The 14,344-nt window shown below is 35.6% G+C and overlaps 1 protein-coding gene across 1 annotated transcript; it reads right to left on the bottom strand.

The window, feature by feature from the left end:
- Window positions 1-11,527: 11,527 nt before the first annotated feature.
- On the bottom strand, window positions 11,528-12,466 carry LOC125170694 (olfactory receptor 6C4-like). Its single transcript, XM_047867369.1, has one exon. It carries the CDS (start codon window positions 12,464-12,466, stop codon window positions 11,528-11,530), a length of 939 nt encoding a protein of 312 aa, XP_047723325.1.
- Between the last annotated feature and the right edge of the window lie 1,878 nt (window positions 12,467-14,344).

The raw sequence follows: 14,344 nt of genomic DNA, 5'->3' as shown, positions 1-14,344 counted from the left end.
ACTGCTAGGAATTTACCCAAGGGATACAGGAGTACTGATGCATAGGGGCACTTGTACCCCAATGTTTATAGCAGCACTCTCAACAATAGCCAAATTATGGAAAGAGCCTAAATGTCCATCAACTGATGAATGGATAAAGAAATTGTGGTTTATATACACAATGGAGTACTATGTGGCAATGAGAAAGAATGAAATATGGCCCTTTGTAGCAACATGGATGGAACTGGAGAGTGTTATGCTAAGTGAAATAAGCCATACAGAGAAAGACAGATACCATATGGTTTCACTCTTATGTGGATCCTGAGAAACTTAACAGAAGGCCATGGGGGAGGGGAAGGAAAAAAAAGTTAGAGAGAGAGGGAGCCAGACCATAAGAGACTCGTAAAAACTGAGAATAAACTGAGGGTTGATGGGGGGTGAGAGGGAGGGGAGGGTGGGTGATGGGTATTGAGGAGGGCACCTGTTGGGATGAGCACTTGGTGTTGTATCGAAACCAATTTGACAATAAATTTCATATTAAAAAAATTAAATAAAAAAACAAATCAAAAAGAAAAGAAAAAAAGAAAATGTCAGAGATTAAATAAAATGAATATACAGATAGAGTATTAGTGGAGCCAATAGTGATTCTTTGAAAAGAATTAAAATTTGACAATACTCTGGCAGGTATACTCAGAAAATAAAGTGAATAAATAATATTCTAAAAAATAGTGAATAAAAATAACAATAATAAATAGTAAATAAAAGTTATCTCCCTTTGGGTATTCCAGGAAAAAACAGGAATAAATGTCAAATAAAGACAACAGTGTAGATGAATAAAATTTTAAAAATCTGAGGAAAAAATATAATATTCTATGGCTGACTTAAGAAGAAATAAACTCGATTAGACAAAGATTTTTTTAAAGATGATACTGTACTCAAGAGAATTCCCCCTCTCCCAAGTGTAGACCCAGATGCGTTCACCATAAAATTCTACCAATTTAAAACACACACACACACACACACACACACACACACACACACAGTCTTTTACAAACTGCTTTTGTGTATAAATAATAGAAAACATGTTAGTATTCAAAATTATTTTATCAAGGTGAATCACTATTGAGACCTAAATCCAATAAATTCTGTACTAGGAAGGAATATTACCAATTTTATTCTTTATTCTTGAATATTAATGTAAAGGTCCAAAATTAGATACTAGGAAAAATAATTTAGTAATACATAAAAACGATAACATTTAAGGACCAAATCTGACATTATAAAACCAATGTAATTTACCTTTTTAACAGATTCAAAAAAGAAAATCACACTAACTTTTCATTTGGTACACACAAAGGATTTGATTATATTTCACAGTCATTCTTTATAAAAACTCTCAGCAAACAATCTATTGATTATAATTATCTATTGCTATTATCTATTGCTATGTCACAATTTACCTCAATACTTAAACCATTAATAAACATTGATTACCTCACAATTTCTGTGGTTTTGGAATTCAATTTATCTGAGAGATTTTGGTTCAGAGCCGTTAATTAGGTTGCAGTCTAGAAATGATCTCACATGTGGAATCTGAAAAAAACTGAACTAACTCATGGAAACAGCTTAGCATGGTGGTTGCCAGGGCCAGAGGCAGGGTGGGGTAGGGAGGGGAGATGTTGTTCAACGGGTATAACCTTCCAGTTTATCCCTAAGGATTGCTCTGCATTCTCAGCATTGTTAAGTGGAAAGTAGAAAACTTATTTTAACATTCTTTAATATAAGTTCTTTGAAGATGAGGAGACTAACCAGAATGAGTGGGGATACTCTTTCTGTCATAGGTTTTCATTTCCTTTTCTCCCATCTTCAAAATGTTGATTTACACAATTGCTACCATATTTTACCATAATAATCTAATTAGAGAGGAGAGGGAATATAGAGGAAAGAAATTATATTATATTGTATATGTTGGCATTAAATGAGACAGCCACACTTCAAATCCTAACTCCACACGTTTGTACCTAAATACCTTGGGACATTTTTTAACAACTCTGTTTTTAAGTTTCCTGGTGTCTGTTATGGGGATAAAATACTAATTTTTTCAGAGAGTGGTCATATAAATTAATTGAGGTATTATATATAAATTATCAAACATGTATCTAGCAAATGGTAAACACAAAATATTAGCTACTCTTTTTTAAAAAAATTTTTAACGTTTACTCATTTTTGAGAGACAGAGACAGAGAGTGAGCAGGGAAGGGACAGAGAGAGGGAGACACAGAATCTGAAACAGGCTCCAGGCTCTGAGCTCTCAGCACAGAGCCTGATGTGGGGCTCGAACTCATGAGGCATGAGATCATGACCTGAGCTGAAGTCAGATGCTTAACCAACTTAACCACACAGGCATCCCACTATGTATCTGTTTTTGTGCCAGTACCAGGCTGTTTTGATGACTAAAGCTTTGTAATATAGCTTGAAGTCCGGAATTGTGATGTCTCCAGCTTTACTTTTCTTTTTCAAGATTGTTTTGGCTATTTGGGGTCTTCTGTGGTTCCATACAAAGTTTAGGATTGTTTTTTCTAGCTCTGTGGAAAATACTAGTGGTATTTTGGTAGGGATTGCATTGAATGTGTAGATTGCTTCAGGTACTACAGACATTTTAACAATGTTTGTTTTTCCAATTCATGAGCATAGAAAGTTTTTCCATTTCTTTGTGTTGTCTTCAATTTCCTTCATAAGTGTTCTACAATTTTCAGGGTACAGATCTGAAACGTTTTGATTGGATTTATTTCTAGGTATCTTATGGTTTTGGTGCAATTGTAAATGGGATTGATTCTTGATTTCTTTTTCTTCTGCTTCATTATTGGTGTATAGAAATGCAACAGATTTCTGTAGTTTGATTTAATATCCTGAAACTTTGCTGAATTCACGTATTAGTTCTAGAAATTTTAGTGGTTTTTTTTTTTATTTTCTACATTGGCTACCTTGTTGTCTGCAAATAGTGAAAGTTTACTTCTTCCTTGCTGTCTTTTATTTCTTTTTGTTGTATGAGTGCTGAGGCTAGGAGTAACAGTAATCTGTTAAATAACAGTGGTGAGAGTAGACATCCTGTCTTGCTCCTGACCATAGAGGAAAAGCTCTCAGTTTTTGCTTATTGAAGATGATATTAGATGTGGGACTTGCATACATGGTCTTTATGATGTTAAGGTATTTTTCATCTATCCCTACTTTGTTTAGGTTTTTTTTTTTAAATAAAGAATGGATGCTGTATTTTGTCAAATTCTTTTTCTGCATCTATTGAGAGGATCATGTGGTACTTATCCTTTCTTGTATTAATGTGGTGTATTATGTTGATTGATTTGTGAATATAGAACACCCTTGCAACTCAGGAATAAACCCCACTTGATCATGTGAATGATTACTTTAATGTACTTTTGGATTCAATTTGCTAGTATATTGCTGAGAATGTTGCATTCATGTTCATCAGGGATATTGGCCTGCAGTTCTCTTTTTTAGTGGAGTCTTTGTCTGGTTTTGGAATCAAGGTAATACTAACCTCGTAGTTTGGTAGTTTTCCTTCCATTTCTATTTTGAGAGCATTTGCGAAGAATAGGTATTAACTCTTCTTTAAATGTTTGGTAGAATTCTCCTGGAAAACAATCTGGTCCTAGACTTGTTTGTTGAGAGATTTTTGATTACTGACTTAATTTCTTTACTGGTTATCAGTCTTTTCAAGTTTTCTTTTTCTTCCTGTTTCATTTTTGTTAGTTAATATGTCTCTAGGAATTTATCCATTTCTTGCAGATTGCCCAATTTGATGGCATGTATTTTTTTCATAATATTCTCTTATAACTATTTGTATATCTGTGCTTATCTTATTTCTCCTCTCTCATTTGTGATTTTATTTATTTGGGTCTTTCTGTACTATCTTTTTGATAATTCTGGCTAGGAGTTTGTCAAATTTTAAAATATTTTCAAAGAAGCAGCTCCTGATTTCATTGATCTGTTTTACTGCTGTTTTTGTTTCTTTGTTTTCTTCTATATAATTTATTTCTGCTCTAATCACTATTATTTCCCTTCTTCTGTTGGTTTTAGGTTTCATTTGTGGTCTTTTTTCTAGTTCCTTTGTGTGTAGGATTAGGTTGCTTATTTGAGATTTTTCTTGCTTCTTGAGTAGGCTTGTATTGCTATGTACCTCACTTATATGAGCACTTTTGCACATCCCAAAGGTTTTGGACCATCATGTTTTCATTTTTACTTGTTTGCATGTATATTCTTATTTCTTCTTTAATTTCCTGGTTGACCCACTCATTCCTTAGTGGGATGTTCTTTAATCTCCATGTATTTGTGGTATTTCTAAATATTTTCTGGTATTGACTTCATGTTTCGTAATGTTGTGGTTGGAAAATATGCATTTTGTACTTATTGAGGACTGATTTGTGACCTGGTAAATGATCTGTTCTGGAGAATGTCCCATGTGTACTCAAAAAAGAATGTGTATTCTGCTATTTAGGATAAAATGTTCTGAAAACATCTGTTAAGAATATCTGGTCGAGTGTGTTATTCAAAACCATTGTTTTCTTGTTGATTTTCTGCTCAGATGATCTGGCCTTTGAGGTAAGGGGTGTTGAAGTCCCCAACTACTATTGTATTATATTGTATTGTATTGTATTGTATTATTATGCTTTATGTTTGTTGTGAAATGTTTTATATATTTGTGTTCATCCAAGTTGGGGAATAAATATTTACAATTGTTAGACCTTGTTAGATAGATCCCTTTATTTTGATACAGTGTCCTTCTTCATCTCTTGTTACAGTTTTTGGTTTAAAATGTAGTTTCTCTGATACAAGTATGGCTACTCAGGCTTTTATTTTGCATACATTTTCATGGTAAATGTTCCTCCATTCCCTCACTTTCTTTTTTTCTCCAATATATGAAGTTTATTGTCAAATTGGTTTCCATACAACACCCAGTGCTCATCTCAAAAGGTGCCCTCCTCAATACCCATCACCCACCCTCCCCTCCCTCCCACCCCCCATCAACTCTCAGTTTGTTCTCAGTTTTTAAGAGTCTCTTATGCTCTGGCTCTCTTCCACTCTAACCTCTTTTTCTTTTTTCCTTCCCCTCCCCCATGGGTTTCTGTTAAGTTTCTCAGGATCCACATAAGAGTGAAACCATACGGTATCTGTCTTTCTCTGTATGGCTTATTTCACTTAGCATAACACTCTCCAGTTCCATCCATGTTGCTACAAAGGGCCATATTTCATTCTTTCTCATTGCCACATAGTACTCCATTGTGTATATAAACCACAATTTCTTTATCCATTCATCAGTTGATGGACATTTAGGCTCTTTCCATAATTTGGCTATTGTTGAGAGTGCTGCTATAAACATTGGGGTACAAGTGCCCCTATGCATCAGTACTCCTGTATCCCTTGGGTAAATTCCTAGCAGTGCTACTGCTGGGTCATAGGGTAGGTCTATTTTTAATTTTTTGAGGAACCTCCACTCTGTTTTCCAGAGTGGCTGCACCAATTTGCATTCCCACCAACAGTGCAAGAGGGTTCCCGTTTCTCCACATCCTCTCCAGCATCTATAGTCTCCTGATTCGTTCATTTTGGCCACTCTGACTGGCGTGAGGTGATATCTGAGTGTGGTTTTGATTTGCATTTCCCTGATGAGGAGCGGCGTTGAGCATCTTTTCATGTGCCTGTTGGCCATCTGGATGTCTTCTTTAGAGAAGTGTCTATTCATGTTTTCTGCCCATTTCTTCAATGGGTTATTTGTTTTTTGGGTATGGAGTTTGGTGAGCTCTTTATAGATTTGGATACTAGCCTTTGGTCCGATATGTCATTTGCAAATATCTTATCCCATTCCGTTGGTTGCCTTTTAGTTTTGTTGGTTGTTTCCTTTGCTGTGCAGAAGTTTTTATATTCATAAAGTCCCAGTAGTCCATTTTTGCTTTTAATTCCCTTGCCTTTGGGGATGTGTCAAGTAAGAAATTGCTACGACTGAGGTCAGAGAGGTCTTTTCCTGCTTTCTCCTCTGCAGGTGTCTTTAGGTCTAAAATGAGTCTCTTGTAGGCAGCATATAGATAGGTCTTGTTACTTTATCCATTCTGACATCCTATGTCTTTTGATTGGACATTGAGTCCATATACACTCAGAGTAATAATTGGTAGATATGAATTTAGTGCCATTTTATTGCTAGTTTTGTCGTTGTTTCTGGATATTTCCTCTGTTCCTTTCCAGTGTTTTTTCTACTCAAAAAGTCCCCTTTAATATTTCTTGCAAGGCCAGTTTAGTGATCATGAACTGCTTTAGTTTTTGTTTTTCTGGGAAACTCTTTACCTCTCCTATTCTGAATAATAGCCTTGCTCAATAGAGTATTATTCTTGGAGCAGTTTTTCCCATTCAGCACATTGTATATATCATTCCACTCTCTTCTGCCTACCAAATTTCTGTGGAGACATCTGCTGCCAACCTTATTTGTCTTCCCTTGTAAGTTAGGAATCTGTGTCTAGCTACTTTTAGGATTTTTCTTTATCTCTATATTTTGCAAATTTAACTACAATATTTCTTAGTGTTGACCTGCTTTTACTGATTTTGTTGAGAGATGTGCTTTCTGTATCTGGAAGTCTGTTCTCTTCCCAGATTAGGGAAATTTTCAGCTATAAGTTCCTCAAATAAACCTCTGCCCCTTTCTCTCTCTTCTTCTTCTTCTCCTTTCTTCTTCTTCCTCTCCTCCTCCTCCTCTTCCTCCTTCTTCTTCTTCCTTCTTCTTCTTTCTTCTTCTTCTTTCTTCTTTATTCTTCTTCCTTCTTCTTCCTTCTTTCTTCTTTCTTCTTCTTCTTCTTCTTCTTCTTCTTCTTCTTCTTCTTCTGGGACTCTGAGCTGTCAGCACAAAGCCCCACTGGGGGCTCAAACTCCTGGACTGCAAGATCATGACCTGAGCCGAAGTCGGCTACCCAACTGACAGAGCCACCCAGACACCCCATAATTGTTGCTTTTAAATTGTATATCAGGCATATTACTTATAATTGTTTCAATTAGAAACCTGGCCATGACCTTTTCTTCTTCTTTCTTTTGGCATGAATTACTCCATCTTGGCAATTTGTCTAGGTTTCTGTCTTCTGTTTGTTTATTTGAGTTTATTTAATTATTCTATATGCTAAATGTTTTCTCTACCCCACTGTGTACCACTTGGCTCTTAGGGCCTTTGTCCTCAGGTAGAAAGCAACAGAAAAGGAACAGTAAGAAAAATTTACTCCCCATATTTTTTGTCTATTAAGTTTTTACTTAGTGTTTATGCAAATACCATTGGCCAAATATTTCTAGAAATTTTTTCCAGAAAGGGACAATTGTTTTAAGGTGTTAATTTTAGAGCAGTTTTAGGTGTACAACAAAATTGAAAGAAAGGTACAGAGATTTCCCATATACCAGTGGGTTTCAAATATGCATAGTCTCCCCCATTTACAATATCCCCCAGGACAGTGGTAGGTTTGTTACAATTGATGAACCTACATTGACACATCATAGTTACCCAAAGTCTACACAGTTTGCCTTATGGTTCATTCTTGGTGTAGTACATCCTATATGTTTGGACAAATGTATAACGTTTGACAGATAGATAGGTATACAGATAGGTAAATGATATAAATGAATGATATGTAATTCAGATAACGTATTTAGATGTATAGATAAAATCCTCTGTGCCCTGCCTATTCATCACTCCTCACCCATGATCCATGAAAACCACTGATTTGCCGTCATCATAGTTTTTCCTTTTACAGAATGTCATTTAGTTGGAAACATAACATATGTAGACTTTTCAAATTGGGTTTTTTCACTTAGTGACACGCATTTAGGTTCCTCCATGTCTTCTCATGGCTTCAAAGCTCATTTCTTTTTAGCACTGACTAAATTTCTATTTCCTAGATGCATCATAGTTTATCCATTTACCAAATAAAGGGTATCTTAGCTGCTTCCAAGTTTGGGCAGGTAAAATAAAGCTGCTATAAAGACCTGTGTACAGGTTTTTTCGAGGACATGTTTCCATCTCCTTTGGGTAAATACCGAGATGGGTGATTGCTACGGTAAGAGTGTGTTTAATATGGTAGAAAAACACCAAACTTTCTCCTAAAGATGCTGTACCATTTTGCATTCTACCAACAATAAATGAGAGTTCTTGTCACTCTACATCAACATCAGGCTTTGTTGATTTCAGTGTTCCAGAGTTGGCCATTTTAATACGTGTGCAGTTGTTTCTCCTCCTTGTTGTGATATACATTTTCCTAATGATATGTGATATGGATCACTTTTTGTGTGCTTATTTGCCATCTGTATATCATCTTTGTTGAGACATCTCAAGATCTTTGGCCCATTTTTGGGGCACCTGGGTGGCTCAGTTGGTTAAGCGGCCGACTTCGGCTCAGGTCATAATCTCGCGGTCCGTGAGTTCGAGCCCCCCGTCGGGCTCTGTGCTGACAGCTCAGAGCCTGGAGCCTGTTTCAGATTCTGTGTCTCCCTCTCTCTGACCCTCCCCCCGTTCATGCTCTGTCTCTCTCTGTCTCAAAAATAAATAAAACGCCAAAAAAAAATTAAAAAAAAAAAGATCTTTGGCCCATTTTTTAATCTTGTTCATTTGCATACTGTTGAATTTGAAGAGTTTTTGTACATTTGAGTTAATTTATTTTAGTGGTGTTTTCACAAAATTGACTGCCAGTATGTGGCTTCTTTTCTCATTTTCTTGACATTGTCTTTTGCAGAGCAAGAGTTTTTAGTTTTAATGAAGTCCAACTTATCCATTATCCCTTTCATGGATCGTGCCTTCCATGCGGTATCTAAAAGATCTTTGCCAGGGCATCCGAGGGGCTCAGTTGGTTGAGCTTCCAACTTGGGCTCAGGTCATGCTCTCACGGTTTGTGGGTATGAGCACTGCATTCAGCTCTGTGCTGACAGCTCAGGGCCTGGAGCCAGCTTCAGATTCTGTCTCTGTCTCTCTCTTCCACTCCCCTGCTCATGCAATGTCTTTCTCTCTTTCTCTCTCTCTGTCTCTCAAATATAAACATTAAAAATTAAAAAAAAATCATTGCTAAACTCAGAGTCATCTAGGTTTTCTCTGTGCTATTTCTTTCAGAGTTTTAGAGATTTGCCTTGTATACATAGGTCCACAATCCATGTTAAGTTCATTTTTGTGAAGGATGTAAAGTCTGTGCACGGGCAGAATCACATGAGAAGGAACTGAAACCTGTGTTAGCTCTTGTTGCCTCTCAGCTGACATTTACTGGTATCCTACAAAAAGCTTGGGTGCTTTGCCATGGAGCTAAACAGAGATACCCAGATCTGGTGTTGGAGAAGATGAAAAGCAATCCAGGTGACAATGGAAAGATTGCAAGCATGGCAGCTGTGTCCTACAACAAAATAAACCAGCAGTTAAACAACAACCTCTGTGAGCCACAGAATGCCTTCTGCTTCACTCCGTTCTCCAAATATCCCAAATAATCTCTCTGGTGGTCCACTAAAACAGGAAATAAACAGGAAAGGGAAATCCGAGGGCAATAGTTCAGCCTAGCCAAGTGGAAACATTACAAAGACAGCAGACGTGTATTGCCAGAGTGCCTAAAGAAACGTTTGAAGTTCATTATCTTGATTTAGGTAATGGTTTCACAAATGTATACATGTGTCAAACCTCAAGTTACAAACTTTATTGGTCCCACTTTATTGTGCATGAATTATAACTCCATAAAATTGTAAAATTAAGCAAAATAAGGAAACAAAACAAAGGAAAACAAAACAAAACAGAATAGCAACAAAACCTGCAACCCAGCCTGAACTCAACTCGGATTCTAATTGAACTAAGAGACTCAATAATGATTCCCTCTTAGTATTCCTCTGGATGTCCTAGGACTCCCCCACCCTGTTTCCTAATTGACTGCCGTTTTGTTTGTTTGTTTGTTTGTTTGTTTTTCTATCTTCTGCACATGTTCAGCAACTTCAGCATAATGTTCCTAGATTTGTGGTTGTTTCGTTGGCTGATTTACTTTTATATTTTAATTAAATGGGGGTAACAGAATTTTTTGTATTTTAAAAGTAATTACCTCTGTCAAAAAAGTGTTCCACCACATAGCATTGTTTGATCTGTCTTTTGAAATTGAGCAACCGCCATAACACGAGATAATGTTTTGGATGACTATGATTGATGTACTATTGATGATGTAGAAACAACAAATTCTTGAGTGAACTAATGAGTCAGTTACTCGTCAATCTGAATAGCTGAGTTTCAAACTTCCTCACTTGCCAACAACTACATGTCAGGAATTTAGGTGATTTTTCAGACGAAACTAACAGGTGCTACATTTTCAATCATCTTTCTCCCCCTTGGTGTCCCAGGGCACTCTTAGTATCTCTGCTACTTAGTAGATTCTCCATTATTAGATGGATGAGTCAAGATTCAAGAGTACAAATTTAACAATATGTTTTAATAAAAAGTATTTTGTTGATACCTCTAGGGCCCCGTTTTCTTCATCAGTACATTGAAAGAAACATGCATAGCTTCTTTAAATTTTAAAATTACCCGTACTATGGGTCTGGCCCAGGCTTTCTGAAAAAAATTAATATGGATAAGAAATGTTTAGAAAATATCGGCTTGTGATGGACACCCTGCCTGAGGACATCAGATTATAAAATTTAAAGTTTAGCATCAACTTAGAAAGAAGATGATTTCAGCTTATAAAATTGTTAACATCATATATGCTGTCCATATAATTTTATTTCATATTCTTGTGAAACGGAACCAGAACAATGACTAGGCACAACATTAATTTGTATGAATTTGCTATAATGATATATTGCTAAGTAACTGAAATTTGAATCATCCCTTTCCCTCTTTTGTGGATTCACTCAGTGTTTAATGTGTGTATAAATCATTACTATTTTCCTATCAGTTTGAAAATAAGTAGATATTGATTTTCTCTTCTTTACATCTATCTTTCTTACCCCAAACATTGAGTAGCCTAGTGTTTCAGTAAGTGATTATTGTGGAAACACTAAACTTAAATCTGAATAGTATAATTACGAAATAACCAACTTTATGTTAATTAACCGATATATTACTGAAGCTATTATTCACAAACTAAAGTAGATTTCTTCTGGGTGTATATTTAATGATTCAATTTCCAAGTATAGAGATGGGACACCATGTGGGAGAGGATAAGAAAAGTTCAGTTGTAAAAAACTAACAATTAGAATTCATCCTCCCAATTCTAACTTTCTCCCAAATCCTTTCCTTAAAAGTGAGGTACAAATAAGGAAAAATAGCATGAAAGCATTAGAAGATACACACACATATATACACTCACAGGCCTTTAAAACTTTTAAGAAATAAAGTCATGTTAAAATAGGCTTCATTAAATAGATAGCTTTACTGTTTTGGTGTTCAGGTAGGACTACTGATGGCATATTATAGAAAACACTGTAATATACAAGAATATACATCTACAAACATTTATTCGTTATTTAGTATTTATTATTATTATGAGCCTCAGCTTTATTTTCTTGAAAAAGCTGTTACTTTGCTGACCATATCTTTGAAGGCTATTTTCACTTGCTTATTCCTGAGGGTATAGATGAAAGGGTTCAACAGAGGGGCAACTGATGTATTTAAAACAGCCACGCCCTTATTAAAAGTTTCTGCATCCTTAACAGAAGGATTTATGTACATAAAGATACAACTTCCATAAGAAAGTGAGACCACAATCACATGAGAGGAACATGTAGAAAAAGCTTTTTTTCTCTGTTGAACAGAGGGGATTCTCAGAATTGTCCTGATAATGTACGTGTAGGAAAGGATCACTAGCACCAAGGTGAAGATGAGGGTGACTGCAGCCAAGATGAACTCCATCACTTCTATGAAATGTGTGTCTGAACAAGCTAGATGCAACAGTACAGTGTAGTCACAGCAGTAATGATTGATGATGTTGGATGCACAGAAAGGCAGCTGGAGAGTCATTATATGAGGCCCAATGACAACCAAAAAACCAGAGAGCCAGGAACACAAGACAAGTTGAATGCAGAGTCTCCTGCTCATTACAGTTGTATAGTGTAGGGGTTTGCAAATGGCAACGTAGTGGTCAAAGGACATGGCAGCTAAAAGATAAAACTCGGTTGCTCCCAGAAGGATGGCAAAAAAATACTGAGTGAAACAAGCAGCAAAGGAGATAGTCCTGTCTCCAGTTCCAATATTGACTAGCATTTTGGGAACAAAGACAGAGGTAAAAGATATTTCCAGAATGGAAAAATTCCGGAGGAAGAAATACATAGGAGTCTGGAGGCGATAATCCAGCGTGGTCAGAATGATGATGGTCAAGTTTCCCATGATGCTTAAGACGTAAGTTAGCAGCAGAAAAAGGAAAAGCACAGCCTGAAGCTCAGTGTCAGCTGTCAGTCCAAGAAGAATGAACTCTATCACTGATGTCTGGTTGCCCATCACTAGCTTCACGCAAATTAAGAGAGAAAACTGTAATAATGACAAAGGTTGGAATAAAATGAAAGGTTCCAGATTTTTATTGAAACATAAAATCCAGGTAAAAAAAATGGAGGGAAACCTTAAAACTCTGAATCCTTCTCTAGCCCTCGTTTTAAAACTGACATATCTCCTAAGGAAATGTTAACACGTTTTCTTATTTTACTTCACAATTAACAAAGTTCCTCCTTCTTAGGCTCATACTCAATTAGTTCTCCTAAATTGTATTCATATTCATTTCTCATCACTTTTCAATTCATTTTCATTTATATTTGCCTTCTGAATCTATTTTGATTTTCCTCTCTAAGTTATTAGATGCTGTCTGTCACATATATATAGACAAATCTAAAAAAAATTTAGAGTAGGGTTATTTGAATTAAATAAATTTCTTAAATTAGCCTTTTAACTCTCAGCTTATTAGCCAACAAACTAAATACAAATGAAGGTATGAACTATAGGAATAAAATTGAACTTGGCTGTTTCCTTCATTTTGCCGTTCTATATTTTTTCTTATTTATTTCTGTTTTCTCATTTTGAATAATAATTCTCTGTATCTGCTGAAGCTCTAAGCCTGGATTGACTCTTCTCTTAATTCTTAATAAAGTGTTTGCAATTCATATAACTTATAGTTCCTGGGTCACGGCAAAGATCTAATACAATGCTGTCACATAGGGGCGCCTGGGTGGCTCAGTGGGTTAAGCATCTGACTTTGGCTCGGGTCATGATCTCACAGTTCATGGGTTTGAGCCCTGCATGAGGCTCTGTGCTGACAGCTTGGAGCTTTGAGCCTGCTTAGGATTCTGTGTCTCCCTCTCTCTCTGCCCCTCCCCCGCTCGCACTCTGTCTCTCTCTGTCTTGAAATTAAATAAATGTTAAATAAAGGTGTTTAATGCTATCACAATTTAATACAGATATATGGACTAGTCAGTACTTGGGGAAGCATTAAATTAAAATAATCTCACTAATTGTGAGAATTGTGTGAGTTTTCAGCATATTACAGTTCCTTAATTATCCGTTCAAATTCAACTCTTCATACAACTTTAACAATTGCAATCAATAATAACTCTTTCTTCCCCTTCTGTATTAAAATTTACCAAAATAACACTTGGTCATAAAGCCCAATTCTTTTCCAGTTATATCAAGTACGTACACTTTGTCTGTACGACTTTAACACAAATCTATTGCTCAAAGAATAGGCTCTTATTTCTCCCATATCTTTTATACAGAGATGAGAAAATTGTACAGATTTGGTAAAAACTTTAACATAAATTTTTTTGAAGTAATAAGAGAATCTAAGGTTTATTAGCTCCTTTTCTATGAAATTACTTACATTCATGATTTTTAATTTTTTTTAATTTAAATTTGATTTAGTTAGCATATAGTGCAATATATTGGTTTCAGGAGGAGAATTCAGTGATTCATCAGTTTTTTGACTTCTTTAGATTCATAGCCCTATTTTCTTAAATGCTATAGTTACTATACATATAAAAATTCCACCGAAGCTTATGCATATAGCTTCTCAGAATTATCTTTTTGTATTTTTCATCATCAGACACAAAGAAATATTACTAAGAATTCTTTTCTCTACTCAAAAAATATGAAATTATTTTCATTTTAACAACTGTTTTACATAGGTTGATAATTTTTATATTACGCCATGTAATGAGTTAGTAATAGTCACACATTATATATTTCTATCAAGGTAAAAATTCCAGAAGTATTTAATACGGACAAAAGAAGAGTTTTGCCAACTTGGGAAGGCTGATTGTCTAGAATTATATGGGAAAATTTTAGTGTTCCTAACACAACTTTAATCAGTTTGCACTTTTGTAGATAATTGTC

The sequence above is a fragment of the Prionailurus viverrinus genome, chromosome B4, assembly GCF_022837055.1.
Source record: "Prionailurus viverrinus isolate Anna chromosome B4, UM_Priviv_1.0, whole genome shotgun sequence".
NCBI lineage: Eukaryota > Metazoa > Chordata > Mammalia > Carnivora > Felidae > Prionailurus > Prionailurus viverrinus.
Note: the sequence above shows the minus strand (reverse complement) of the source record. Positions and strands in the feature narration are given on the sequence as shown.

Excerpts from the sequence above, each read along its gene's own strand:
- LOC125170694 (XM_047867369.1), bottom strand. The coding sequence starts at position 12,466 with ATGGGCAACCAGACATCAGTGATAGAGTTCATTCTTCTTGGACTGACA.